Raw genomic sequence first — 15,025 nt, 5'->3', positions numbered from 1 at the left:
GGGAGGGGAGGGAGGATAGGTAGGTATACTGGCCAGGTAAGCCAGTGCCGCCATTGCTGCTCCTGACGCAGCATCCACCGATTTCCAGTGGCGTAAACGCCATGCCAGCGCCGATATGTCCCGATCACTACCGACTCTGTCGAGAACTTGCTCCCCACCGTCATCATTCGGCTCGCCTTTGCATTATTTATACCTCGGTTCCCTTTCCTTCTTGCCTCTCTCCCTATCTGCTATCATCGACACGCCTGTGTAAAGGATTTTCAACTAATTTGATAATGGTTAACGGAAAACGGGTTGCAGGCACCATTCTTATCAACCATGCCTGGAAGGATTCTACCGTGCAAACTCCGCAATGCTTGTAATTGTATTTTCAATGCTACAGAAGTCCCAGAATTAGTTTATCTCTTTCGATAATTCGGGATTTGTCGAGGGTGCGTCAGTTTAGACCAGATCGCAAAAAAGGATACAAAGTTTGTTAGCTGGAACTTGGAAATATCTGTCCACTGCAGAGAATCTTGAAAGCCTTCGATTTAGAAAAAATTGTTGGAGGACGCAGAGAGATTAGCAACTAGTAATTGGATCGAAGCAGGTCGCTAATTGTAGAGATCGGCCGTTCCCTCGGGTGGCAGAACGCCCGCTATCAAATGGAAGAACGCGCCCATTCATGACGGTTCGCATTGGTGACAACCTGTTGCAGCAGTGGCGTAATCAGAATTTCGTCTCTCTAATGGAAGAGTCGAATCACCCGGAGATCCTTCCTCCGATAATCGTAAAGTCGAGCAACGTTCAGCCATCTTTCCCCGAATTTCTGTGCCGCATAATTTTAGACCACAGCTTCGAAAGTATATGCTGCGACTCCTGCAAGTTACATTGATAAATACGCTAAACGAACTTTCTATGTATGCGAATCTAGCTCGCCGCGTTTCGAGCAGAGAATTGTAAGTTTGCACAATGACCCTAGTTACAACAGTTAAAAACAAAAATAAAACCGAAGACTTCGCGAACGTTTAATGTTCCATGGTTCTGTCCCGTTTTGTCTCGCCGTCGTGCATTTGCAACGAAATGGAGTTATTAACCATTGAACCGTATCAAAGGGAAAGACGGAAAGACCATTGTGCAGATACTTTCATTTCCCGTTAAGCGCCGCTTGTGTACCTTTCGTATACCTTTGGTGTACCTTTTGTGCGCGGATAATGCCCAAGTCGAGGATCTCCGACTATCCGCAAAACGACCGAAGGGAAGCGTTAATGGCCGCGTCAGCTGGACTGTTCACGAACACCGGATTCAAAAAAAAGTCTCCGCTTCTTGAAACCAAAAAATCTGTTCAAAGTGTTCTCTGATCTACGCCACTGCGATCCAACGGATCATCCGCCGTTCAAGAACAATGCCAGCTGTGGACTACCTGTTGTACGGATCCGACTCAAACTAGGCACTCATTGAGACGCAACTGCACCTGCTTCTATTTGCTCTACCTGACTTTTTTTCCGCTTCGATTTACAAACTTGTGTTGTACCGTGTCGTGAACGTGGCAGAAGCATCGGCAAAATCTGATTTCAAGCTAATTCAAACTTTCAAAAAGAACGATATAAATATAATTTAAATATTAGATATTGTTAAATGTTTCAAATGTCTTCGAGCGCACAATACTATTCTCTATAAATCAAATAACATGTACAACTATCAGATACATCAAAATAATCCGCTGTGATTTGATTTTAATTAGTTACCAACATCAGAAGTACCTTTAACAAGAAATTGTAACATCAATACATTTACAATCCCATGTAATATGCTAAAAATCACGTCGTATACCAAGAAATAGGCTCCGACAGTGTCTATAGAAAATTAAAAGCCGTTGAATGTTTCATGAATCGACTATATCGAAATTCATAATTTAAATCGCTGGCGCTCTCGCTTAGCCGGTAAAACAGTTCTTCCTCCCCCTCCAGATAAAATCACTACGTATTCGAGATCGTGACAACGCGAGTCGCTGTCAAAGATGTACATTCCGCAGAAATTACAGTACGTAGCGAGAGAAGGATCCAGGAAAAAGGCGGGACCGTAAAAACAACAGAGTACGATGCATCGAACGGATATCACTGGTCCCTCCCTCTGATGCAAAACAGCCGCCGACATTGTCAGCTCTTGTCTTGATCCAGGATAACCTCTTGGCCTGATCGAAAAACAGTAACTATTGCCACGTACGATCATCGGGACCACTCCTTCTCAGGATGGCGTCTCTTCTGTTGAATCAGGACAACGTTCAGATTAAAATACCGTCAACGGAAGTCATTGACGGAGTCACCTACTATTGCATCGAGGTTGGGATTTCTTCAATCAAATGGACTGTGAGGCACAGGTGAGCATCTAGTGTCCCAAAGGCACAATGACCTACATACTATATACGTTACTTTGTCCTCGGAAAAATATTATGCGACTTCAGACCTTCTAGAAGAATCCTAGACTATTGCCACATCGATACCTTCATTGATACGTGCCTTCAAAAAAATGGTTTTGTAGTCAAGATTCAAAGAGCTCTTTGTTTCAGATCTATTCAAGGACTTTGCACACTTGTGTACATAAATTAGTATGTAATAGTTATTGCATGACTAAGCAAAGTTGTTGATGTCAGAATCTTAAAACAATAGTATATTTTGCCAAATAGTATCTTTAATGTATAAAATTGTATACAATAATATTGTCCACTAATTACAGATACCGTGACTTTGCAGAGATGCACTATAAGCTTGTGACAGAGCACTGCGTCGAAAAGGATATTCTGCCACCGAAGAAACTGATAGGCTACAAATGCGAAGCCTTTGTGGAGAAGAGGAGAATGAGTCTGGAGGCCTATCTGCATGCAGTCTACCACTATTTGAAGAAAGCAATGCCTAGAGAACTGGCTGTCTTCTTAGATCTGCATGTGTACGATATATTTTTCTTACTACAGACCATGGCTTTGGAGTTCTTCACAGAGGGTGATAGTCTGCTGCAAAAGTCAAAGACCTACAAATTTAATTCTCTACAGGTGAGAAATCATCTCCAACTTTTTATTCATTAAGAAATCCAATGAAACATTTGTTTTTCAGTTGTACGCGATTAGCGAGCGATTGAAACAACCTTGTTCGTTGTTGGAAGTGGTAGATAAGAAGTACGACTTTAGCCACGTTCTAGACTTCAATTCTCATTTAACTGGACTGGTGATTGTAAGTAACTCAGAGCCGTACAAAGCCAGCAATATCGACATATCGGCGCTGCCGATAGAATTGTCCAGCTTTAAGAACATAGAGGACCTAACGATTGATCAGTACCCGGTAGAGAAGATTTACAACATGGGCAATCTTAGGGACACTGTTGTAAGATTGGCGGTGAACCACACGAAGCTGAAGAATATCGTTGAGTTCGCGATGTGCGAGGAAGTACACAAGGGCATGGAGAACGCAAACGATTCCCACGTCTGGATAAAGGTCTCTCATCTAGATCTGAGCGACAATCGGATAGAAGTAATAGACGAGGCGATCAAGTTATTGCCGCACATAGAGTGTCTAACTCTGAACAACAACCTTCTCTCAGAAATCTCAAACGTGACTTTGCTACCGAGACTCTCTCACCTGTACCTGGCGTCGAACAACTTCACAAAACTTCCTGACGATCTCCACACGCGGCTTGGCTACATCGTCTACATAGATTTGTCTCAGAATAAGCTAACTTCCTTATCCAGTTTTTCAAAACTGTACTCACTGGAGGGTTTGGATGTTAGCTGTAACCGAATAGAAAAGATTGAAGAGGTGAAAAATATTGGACATCTACCATGCTTGGAAAATCTAAGGTTAACCGGTAATCCCGTGTCAACTATCGTTGACTACAGGGTGAAGGTGTTGGAGCCGTTTGGCAAAAGGGCAGCGGATATATGTTTAGATAATGAGATACCTAATCAAAAGGAACTGGACACTGTGTCCGTTCATCAAGCTCTTCGCATTGCTAGAGAAGGTAAATCACCGACCTTCACGGCTTCTGATGCACCTCTTTTCTCTGCAGAGATGCCAAACATGTAGGACAGGCTCACCAGTGGCCAACAGGTGCCTCGAGTGCAATGTTCCGGAGCAAATAGCTCCGAAGCCAAACGGCAGCGATGACGGCGGCAATAGTGAAAAAGTAGTTTATCAGAATTAGAAACAAAGGAACTGGTTCTCCATAAAGCAATCCGTGCCCCATGCCTTAGGTAGGGAAGCGTGAATTGTATTCTAAGGACGATAGACTTTTCACGCAACAAAACACTTTCATACGAATTCGTACTCTGGAGGTCTCCCGTTGGGTTGACATATATACCTTTTAGAAATGAACAAAACAATGTTACCTCGGAACCATTACACAAAATGGCACGAATGCACGGGAAAAGGGGTTCCCATTTTGAAATTCCTCTACGAATCAAGCAAAAGCATTGGTTTTGAAACCTCGTCTGTTTTATATCATATTTATTAACGGTCAATAGCGTTGATGCTTTTTATCGCCTTTTGACACGATGATATCCAGTCAGTATGTTATATACCAAAACTGTAAACAAGTAGTATAAGCGTTAGACACGTCGATTATGTTGTATGCTGTAATTCGGATCCAGATGTTAGAATGGATACTAGAGTAGGTTATGAAAATCAGTATACAATCCAGAAATTTCAAATATTTCATTATTTTTTCACTATTTACTAAATATTGACCAAGCTATAAGTTTCATTTTCCAGGAGAACAAATATAACGAAACGTTCATTTCCTTAGAATATGAAACTATTGTCGATTTTTATATGTTTGAAATTTGTCGAATGTATGCAAATTTTCATGATCTATTGCGAATTTGGAAATGATAGTCCTTTTTGTTTTAAGGACAACGCGTCATCATGTCGCATATCGGTGTATATAAACAGAAGCGGTTTCTAAGATTCTTTTATCTATACTATAATTGCTTTTATATTGAATATCACGTGTTAACCGTCATATTTTTTATACTTGAAGGCAGTTTTGAATTGAAACGAACGGATTGGTTGACGATGGTCGTTTAGGATTTATGGCAACTTGGCTCGCAAAATTACTAAGCTAATAATTCCTTTGCAAAGCTTTGCATATTTACGTTGCATTCAATTCGACAATATTCCAACTAAACAACATTTTAATTTCCTTCGCGTTTGATTTAGGCAAATAAAAAATGATACACGATTTTACTCATTTTTTGTTCCACGAGTGCTGTGTCGAAATAGACCCCAGCATTACCGTGCAATTGTTAAACAGTATAAATGCGTTCTGTAATTGGTTCTGAATGCAACTACGTCGATCTTTATTAAAGTTCGATATTCGCCGAGTAAATGTTCAACGCTTTGCGTTCTGATGGCAGCGTCATTTTGTTTGATGATTTTTAACATGTGTCAAATTTTAATCGCAAATTTGCCAACTTCAAATCGTTCATACGACTATGTTTCGAACAATGTAACCAGGTTGGGTGCATTAATTTTATAATGGTTTCACACGATCTACACATGTACATAAGATGATAGAATATTTTGTTAATAAACGATTATAATAATAAATCAATAAACTGTGATAACCCGTGAACAAATCTTGTGTTTTATTCGAGTTTTTGTTTCTTCTCTGGAAAAATCAGTTCTCAAACACTGAAAACCATTCGTTATAATCACCGATGGTGGGCTGAGCCACCCGTGCGACTAAAATATGTCATCTCATTGAAAATCGTCGACTGAATAAACACGCTATTAACTTACCAGTTAAAGCACCACTATGGAGACAATTTCTTAATTGATACGATTGTTTATTGATCGACTGAGGAACGCGAAGGGGATCAATTCAGATGGTGCTCATAAGACGGAACTATTAGTGACTTTGACAACAAAATTTAAATATAATTTTCAAGTAGTATATCGATCAAAATTGTAATTCTAAACCAAGAATTTTTGAATCTAACTTAAAAAATGAATTCGTTTACTGAAAATTTTGTAGCACGATAGTGAGCATTTTTCAATTACCATCTTCTTTATTCTTAATCAAACTTCCCAACTTTCTATCTCTACTACCTTTCCATACTTTCTTCGTTTTCTGCGAGATTGGTCAAGGTTCAAAAAGCTTTAGAAGAAGGTAAACAGCTCGAAAAAAGAAACTGAAAACCAAAAAGGATTCTGGAATCATCTGGAGAATTAAAAAGGAACTAACACCTTGAAGGTTTATTTTTATTTAAACTTCCACATTATTCGCATTACCTTTTAAACATTGTACGTATCTCGACAATAGTAAAGTATTCATAAATAATAATAGTAATCACCATCATCATCCTCATAATCATCATCAACATAATCATAATTATCATCATAGCGATGCTTACATACTCTAAGCATTCTTGTGTTATAGTCTTTTAACGTAGTACCTAAAACTAACACATACATAAGTTATCGTTCACGGAAGATCGCTCCTCCGTTTGCGTCCGATTTCACACGACAGTAATATTGAATTTATCTTTCTGCTTCTGCTCGTGTTTTTTCCCCCAAGAAACAACATCCAAAAGATTACAAGATTATATTTCTCAATATATAGATTTTTCGATTTTCAAAGGCAATGCGTGTTCCTGAAAAAGTTTTTGTTACTTCTAAAAAGGAAGTATATATCAAAGCGTCAAAAAAGCTGCTCGTACCAAAAAATCAAGAATAATTTATCAAACATTCTCTCCCACAATTAACAGCGGCGTCCAACGCACCGCTCTAACGCCACAACGATCCTAATCGTTTATTTTTTCGTTTTTGCGTCGCGAAACCCTAAACGACTGGTCTTGGACTGATCCGCCATTCGATCCCCGAAAACCTCGTCTAGATTAGGCAACTTTTGGTCGGTACGGCTTCCGATCGATCGACCCTAACGCTTTAGCAGCACAACAATTCTTTAAGAATCAGAGATAGACGATTCGATCGAAAATACCTCAATAACCAATCATGGCGCAGTCATTGAAAAACTTATGCTTTATTGTTCAGTGGATAAAATCGATGTATGATCTATTAGTTAAATTTGTGCATTTCTCTGTTGATCGACTGCTAAAAATTCCCCGGCTTAAACGCGGTTTAGCAGAATAGCTCGAACCTGATCGAAAGAAGCTGCGTATCAAACATTTATTCAAGATTTATACAAAACTAGACGGTTCGACGAACGAACGTTCCCGCGGTCTCCAAGCGAACGATCTCTCTCGCCCACGATTTGATTATCTAGCTTTGATCGATCCAATGGAATCGTTTCTCAGTAAAAAATAAGACCGGTTGACAATCCGTCATCTTTAAAAACGCATAGAAAACGGGATCCGAAGATTATCGTTTCCCCTATCGGTTCCTGTTAACCTCTCAATCTCGATCCCGATGCGAACCGCGCGAGAAATCGTTCGTTGGACTCGTGACTATTCAGGGACCAAAATGGTGGAACTTCTGTTGACTACCTAGGAGGGTTTGACACCCTCAGAGGTTGGGGTACGGAAAATGAAAGACGGAAGAGATCGCGGCGGGTGGATAGAAATAAAGAGAAACGAACGAAGGAAATTAGAAAGGAGTAGAATGTTAGAGGTGTGTCTGGGATTTACGACAGTTAGAGTTCACGAGGGCCAGGATAGGAAGCAGCGATCTGATGCGGACGCACGGATGGTGGAATTTCGGGGAAGGTTTTCTTGAGGGTGTCTCGTTCTCGCGCGTTCGTCAGGTTTCTTTTTTGAATCGCGCCGATGATTTTACTGCTGCGCGATCGGGATCAGCTTCTCGCCCGATCCGATCGCCGGAAGTGGAGCCTCCACGGTCAGGACACCATCCTTGCTCAGCGAGGATTTGATGCTCTCGGGGTTGGTTCCCTTCGGCAGCAGGAACTCGCGATTGTACTCCCGGTACACCGATTTGCTCTCTGTCTTCTCTTCGTGCTTCGCGTGGACCTGCGCAAAACAATAGCAAAAACATTCTTAGTAAAATCGTTAACCTTCACCGAATTTTTAACATGCTATCACCTCGAAGAATCTCACAAGATCGAAACAAACCAAACTTACGCCTATAATACGCAGAAAAGCAGCTGCTGATATGTTATTTCTTTTTAAGATATTAAATGATCAAACTAATCGTTCTACTCTTTTATGAACTATTTATTTGTATGTGCCAATGAAGTCATTTAAGTTTACACATGTAGTACGACTTATTCGTTTCAAGTCTCCCTTTTTTTTACCCATTTGGCATTTTTTTAAATGTATTTCGCAGATTTTTCTCAAGAACATCGTAACTTTCACATCTATTGAATAATTTATATAACTAATCGGTTTTTCCTGTTTGCGAATGGAAACGAAAAAATAGTTTTAGCTAAACCTTTGGTTCCAGGGACTCGGTTCTTTCCAGACTACATTGGCTGAAAATTTTGTTAAAGAAATATGAAAATAGGTTAGTAGAAAAATATAACTTCTTTAATAATTTTGTACTTGTTCATCGTTCAAAAGAATCTCGAACGGCAGGGCTTGAAAATTATGCACAGATTTTGATCGCTCGCGTAGGGGTTGATACTTGTGGTTGCAAACTTGCACACCCCCCCCCCCTCTGCAGAGGAGGATGACTCATCGGTTGCAGCAACTCTTCAAGGAACTAGAGAACCGAGTTCCTTGAAAAACGGGTAGACATTTGCATTGCTTCGATCTTTCTCCTCGAACAGAGAATTGGGTCAACAGCGACTTCCACTGCTACCATCGCGATCGCGTTTTACGATCTCCCTTTGAAAGACTTTCATTTTCTTCGTTTCAGATTTCATGCATTCGCGCCATGTGATAATTACACTGAATTTATTCAGGTTCCTGAGGATGAAAACTAATTTTTCTCACATCTGCGATTGTTGTCAGCGATGCAAAACATTTCTACTATGCAGAAGTATCCGAAGTTTATTCAGGTAAACTCGTGCGAACCATAAAATCCTAATTAGTGCAACGCGAAGTTGTAATATTGCTGAATGTTTGAGTTATCAAACTTCTTGCCAGTATAACCTCTACACCGACGCCTCAATTAACCTTAAATTAAAGCACACTCGATTATAATTGCTTGCGTAAGAGACTCGATCTCAATCCTCATTTTCATCGCTGAAATAGAGAATTGTTCTTTCGTTCTAATACCAGAAACATTTATATTATCTTTACCGATAAATATCGTAGAGTTGCGGCTATCATAAAATAAAAAAAGGCCGGCATTTGTCCGAATGAAAAACGGTTCCGCAGCTAAAACGACCTCAATATGCTATCGCACCCCTTGACCACTACCCCGCGATCGACTTTCAGCGGTCGCGTGATCGCAGAAACGAGCCTGTCCCAGCTGATTTATTAATACGGCTACTTAATCGAATCTGCTGGCCTGATTTCGTGGCCTTGTCCCGTCACCGTGTACGTGGAAATAGCTAAAATTTCCCTGGAAAACGGGCTATCGGCGCGTCTAATATTAAATTTGCTGCCCGCTGCGATTTCGGGCCTATAACACGATCCGAACCTTCGGAATCCGAGCAGCCTTGACCACCAAAAAGATTGATAAAACATACGACGATGCCGTTAACCTTCGGATGATAGGTCTTCGATCCCCTCTAACCCAGAAGTAAAAATGTATTATCTAAATTCTAATTTGTTCAACCGCTGGTTCGGATTATTAACAATTTAGACGGATTCGAATAAGAGGTTTAACCTTGACATCAAGTAAGTTGGTTGAAAAATATCGAAAAAAAGGTAGGGTTTTAATGATTTCAATAATGGTTGTCATGAAATTATAAAACGCCTTACGAAGGTAACATGGTTGACGCCAATTTCTTCCGAAATTTCTGCACGAAATTATTTCGCACTTTGAGATAGCGCAGTCGAGAGCAGCGTTCTGCTTTGTATCCCGCATAGTAATTCATTTTCTCAATATTCCTTTTTTATCACTTTTTCATCAAGAAACGGATTGAGCTGAAAGTTAGGAAACTTAAATAAGTAGAATACAGTTATGACAGAAAAAGACTTTGAAGAGGGTATAGCGGGCGTAACGGGTGTAAAACTATGTTCTACACCCTGTAGATTCCCAGAGGACAGGATGGGCAAAGGAAGCGCGAGGGTAGGGGATGAACATAGCTCGTAAAGCGACGCAAACATCCTAGATAACTAGGTTAGGGGAGGCAACGATAATACCACAGAGCCCGACAATGTTTTACGAGGCTCGTTCTCCGGCGCTGTTATCGGCGGACCAACCGATAAACCGAGAAAACTGGACGGGGATGGAACGAACAATACGGGGCAATAAGGCGAGGAAAATGGCGACCGAGGGGCGCCACGGTTTCGGCAACGACCCCATGGCGTCGCTGGACCAAATCGATATATGAAAAATCCGTCGCCCCACTTCCGCTTTCTTCGCTTTCCAAGACGAATATCTACGCAGGCAACGGTTCCTCCTTCGATTCAACTCTCGTGCGTTCCGTGAAGATATACAGGGTGATCCATAAGCAACTTTCCTCTTCAAAAACCGCGCAATCGATTTGTGTCATATACTCTTGAATTTTGGAGCAACACTGTTCTTCCTTTTATAACTAGTAAAAATTTGTAGAAACTGACAAATGTAAATGTTACTAGGCTGTCAAAACTGCGAACGATGCTGTTTAAAAGCACAGTGGCGCACAACATCAAAAGAACGTTGCACTTTCGACGAGATAATTGTGGATCTTTAAACTATCATAACAACGCCGGTATACTCGCCATTCAAAGTTCGATAAAATGGCGAAAAGAAAACGTACGACAATTTTTCATGAGTACATAGTTATAAAGGGGGAGCTCTAATCTACAAATCTACGTTTGTTGCATTTTACAAAGAAATTTTTTAACGTCAGTAAAATTCTTGCAAGTTTCCCGAACATCCAACAAGATGCAGATGTCTTTGGTAATAAACCTGGGATGGCCTACAACTTAAAATAAGTAATAGATAGTAAGTTTGATGCGATTTTTTTGTGAATGAACATTAATTGAACTGTTCAGTAGGGTAGAGGAATGGTTCAATAGCGATCAATGAAGATTTCCAAAATTTACGCGGGTATCGGGTATCGTCTACGCAAAGAGGAATCTCTGGCTCGTTTGCCAAGTCGATGATGAAACGTTGGCAGCGAGGATGAGGTCGCTACGAATAAGATTTCGTTTGGCAACACTGTCGCAGAATAATCGTAACAGGTGGCTGATTTCTATAATAATTCGACTTCGATTTAACCTGCGCGATCCGGAACGGTATCCAAAGTCAACTTCAAATTACAACCGGCGAAATTGGTTAACAGATAAACTTAATTGTTTTCCAAACAACCCATTATCTGTCACTCTTCCAGTCTATTTTTCTTCTACTCAGCAACATTTCAGCTCGGATTCGAGCAGAGTCTCATCCCGCTATCTCAGCACAATCACAATTTGTATAATTTTCTCGGACCAACGACCAATTTGTCTCGCTCTAACCATTCTCAATCTGCGACGCAAATTAATATTAATGATACGGGACAATTAAGCCACCCTGTAGACCAAGGGAACCCGGTTCGTATATTCTATCTGAAAATCGCCGATTCACCATGTGGAAAGAGTAGCAGGGATCACGCAAACGCAGTGTTCCGCGAACGTGGATTCGTCGACGATCGACTCACGATAAGCAAATGGCCAGTAATGATTAGTAATTCGACTCTACGACCGTCTGGAAGTCGTCTAGAACGGTAGATAACGCACGGTTGATAAGTTAACGAAGAGAAGGACGACGAAGAATACACGTGAAGAAAAATGCCGATCGATGGAACGAGCGCACGCGAGCAAACAAAAGCACGATTATCCTGACCGACGTTTCTGGGACGATGAAAGTTTACAGTCCGCGCGGGATTAGTGACAAATCGATCGCCGAAGCCCTGGATTAACGAATAAATCGACTACCAACGGTTCATAATGTAGCACGAGCTCTGTTTGCATACAGTAATTTTCAAAGCAACTACTCGATTTTGAAACGATGTACCCGGATAATACCGTCAAGAAACAGAATTGACACTAGAATTACTAAACGTGTATGTTTTCACAGTTGCCGAACACATTTATCCCGTTATTCTAAAATAGCAATACAAAGTAGTTGCATTTGATACTCGTTAATCGAAGTTCTTTGTCGATACGTGGCATAAGTTCTGTACTTTTATTGTAAGAAAATAAAGTAAAAGAATAGCAATTCTATAAACATAATTTAAAAGAAAAACTACATTTCTTAATAATTAAATACTATTATTGTACTGCATTGTCATATCTCTTGCAACAATGAGACTTACGCTATATGGCAATTAATAATAAATCATAATTTTAAATCAGTTTTGAAATACTACAAGACACAATATACAATGATCGGTTAAATTATATATTGTAAATAGGATTGGAGGAATACATATCAGCACAACCAGTATATCCTCCCTTTTAATTACAAAAAAAAGGAATTTACCTACTACATTTACTTAACAGAGGAAAGTTACTGTGTAACTTAAATCTACATGTTGCGTGAAATAATGAAGTCCAGGACTTGGACTAATCCACTATTCCGGATAATGTTACAATCGCTATATTTACCATGTAAAATTCACCCTCATCCTATGTTGGCATAAAAGAAAATATACACAATTTTAAATAATGAATAAACCAACTACACTTAATATTAACCATTTCTATAATTAACTCATAATTTTGAACTTGCACCACTCTCTAAGTGGCTCAATTGAAGAACGAATTCGGTCAGATTTTAGACAATTTTAATACACGTTTAAAAGAATTTATTGAACAAATTTCCTAAAAATCCTATGCAGAAAAAGTTCGACTATAATAACTGCATTGTGAAGAGCGATTGAACTTTGCATCTTCTAATTGCCTAGCTATAGATTTAAAAAAAAAAAACTACATTTTGAAGTTGGAAAATATCTCGAGAATTTATCCATGTTTCCGGCAACATTCATCGACCAATTTGGTCGACCATCCGATAGCCGGCCATAGAATGACTCAGGATTCAGTCATTCGGTTTATCTCGCGAGCATCGCATCGATCAGCGATAAAGTCCGAGTTTGTCGCAACTGCAATTCACGTGATTGCGAGTAACGGTAGAACAAACGGCACGAAATGGTCAATCTAGATGTACATAGAAAGAGAGATGGAGAGAAAGAGAGATTCTAAATTGCAAATGAGATCCTGGTGGCGCGCGGACGCGTATAGATCACGAGTAGAGCATGCTAACGAGAGAGACCGTGGGGAGCCTGGAAGCAAGGAAATGCATCGTTAAGGCCTAAGAACAATATAATAAAAGTGCAGAACACGACGAACGGATCGCCGATTGTCGAGATAAGCTGTTCGGCAACGCGGCTTCTAAATACGTCGATGACACCAGCGCCAGCGATCGGGGACTCGCTAATCGTCGTGACGCAACATGAGACGCTAATGAGATTCATTTATACGAAATCCCGTAAGACAGTGGCCGGCGTCGAGCCGCGATATTTGCATGCCATCGAACAGATACTCGATGCTGGCCGACCGACTGATGCAATCTCTATTTTTAATGCGCCTAGAGGCGCGAGTCGGTTTAGGTGCTGGCCGATTTTACGAGCCGCAGCTTCGAAACCGCGGACTCTTGCGAACGGGACTTTCTACCCGTTTCTCACACAGTTTAATCATATGCCATTAGCATTTAGGTCATTCTATGTGCATTTAGTTTTATCACTTTGTTCAATAACATTCTATTTTCCATGAATAATTCAGTCGAACTGTGTTTGTTGTTACAAGTACACTTTACTCTAGCATTTGAAACTCTACCGAACAATTTCTTGCAAAATTTTGTGGTTTCTAAAACAGTTTGTTTATGTAACACGGAAACTGTTTACCCGAATTGGAAGAAACTAAGGTGACCAAAAATTTGGTTTCTTTGTTAATCGGTTTTTTACTCTTACCACTGTTATGTGTATGTTCCAATACTTTTGTCATAAATACATAAAAATCCGCAATCTGGAAGTCTATCGCTGCTTAGAGTCGTGGATCTTTGTTAAATTTAATTTCTTGATTAGATCATGATACAAATCCCTACTTTCGCGAGTCATTTTGTAAAAGTCACTTTCGTATTTGGTAACTAGAAAATGTCTTGTGACAAAAATACGGACGTTGATAATGTATTAAAATCTACAGTCCACTGATACCTAAGATAACGAGGAAGAAAATCCGCCCAAAGTTTCCACTAAAGCATAGCCCGAAGAAGAATTTCGAAAAATTGCCTCATTTTCAATATGTCATTCAAATTCCTCTCTGCGCATAAATAATAGTGCAGAACACGTCACGGAAGATTAGTGGATGCAATCTCGTGGACAGACGATACGTACGCGGTAATAACGATGATAAACGAACGAACCGTGTCCGGGCAGATGCGCTCGGAAAAAATACAGGTGGAAAAATGCGTTTGGACCGCACCCAGAGGTAGACGCGTGAAAAGGCAGCGAGGCTGATCCGCGTTCGCGGCGAGGGTGGGTGAGGCCCGTCGCGCTAATTGCGTTACGCAAACGACGCTAATGAGAGCTGCGTTTCGGTGCCCTCCTCGGCCTAGCAGACGAGAAGCGATGCGACGCTCGTCGCCGTCGCGAGGAATTCTCGTTCTTGGACCAGTTTCGTCCGATCTGTCCGCGCGGACGTCGCTTGCCAACGAACCAAATAGCCTGGCCTTCACCTTGCCAAACGTCGCCGGACGTTCGAACCGTTCACGAATCGATCTGTACTCGTTGCGCAAGGCGATCGATCTCTAATCGCCGAAAACTATTCCGTGAAACGATTCTCCAAAATCGCTCGACGATGCGTTCCACTTATCAGAACTCGTTAGAGGAGAAAATCGTCGAGCTTTACATATTTAGAAGTGGCTCAGTCATTAAACGGTCGTTAACATTAAACCTAGCGGTGTCGGACGAACGACCGGTTTCATAATTTTTATTCCATAGTTATTGA

The 15,025-nt window shown here is 40.7% G+C and overlaps 2 protein-coding genes across 6 annotated transcripts in view; one reads left to right on the top strand and one right to left on the bottom strand.

The window, feature by feature from the left end:
• Positions 1-1,973: 1,973 nt before the first annotated feature.
• On the top strand, positions 1,974-5,596 carry LOC144478171 (nischarin). 2 transcript variants are annotated; one of them, XM_078195909.1, is made up of 3 exons: positions 1,974-2,359; positions 2,716-3,028; positions 3,090-5,596. In XM_078195909.1, exons 1-3 carry the CDS (start codon positions 2,232-2,234, stop codon positions 4,053-4,055), a joined length of 1,407 nt encoding a protein of 468 aa, XP_078052035.1. In that variant the 5' UTR covers positions 1,974-2,231; the 3' UTR covers positions 4,056-5,596. The 2 variants fall into 2 exon arrangements, with proteins under 2 accessions (XP_078052035.1, XP_078052043.1); XM_078195917.1 differs by having other exon boundaries at positions 2,235-2,359; positions 2,733-3,028.
• A 616-nt stretch (positions 5,597-6,212) lies between these two features.
• The window catches only part of LOC144478186 (heat shock protein beta-1), a 36,356-nt gene continuing 27,543 nt past the window's right edge, over positions 6,213-15,025 (bottom strand). For all 4 annotated transcript variants that reach the window (XM_078195928.1, XM_078195935.1, XM_078195950.1 and 1 more), the window contains one exon: positions 6,213-7,954. In XM_078195928.1, the coding sequence (XP_078052054.1) occupies positions 7,760-7,954 (195 nt within the window). In that variant the 3' untranslated portion in view covers positions 6,213-7,759. The remainder of the gene's footprint in view (positions 7,955-15,025) is intronic.

Source organism: Augochlora pura, chromosome 2 (assembly GCF_028453695.1).
Source record: "Augochlora pura isolate Apur16 chromosome 2, APUR_v2.2.1, whole genome shotgun sequence".
Lineage (NCBI taxonomy): Eukaryota > Metazoa > Arthropoda > Insecta > Hymenoptera > Halictidae > Augochlora > Augochlora pura.
Note: the sequence above shows the minus strand (reverse complement) of the source record. Positions and strands in the feature narration are given on the sequence as shown.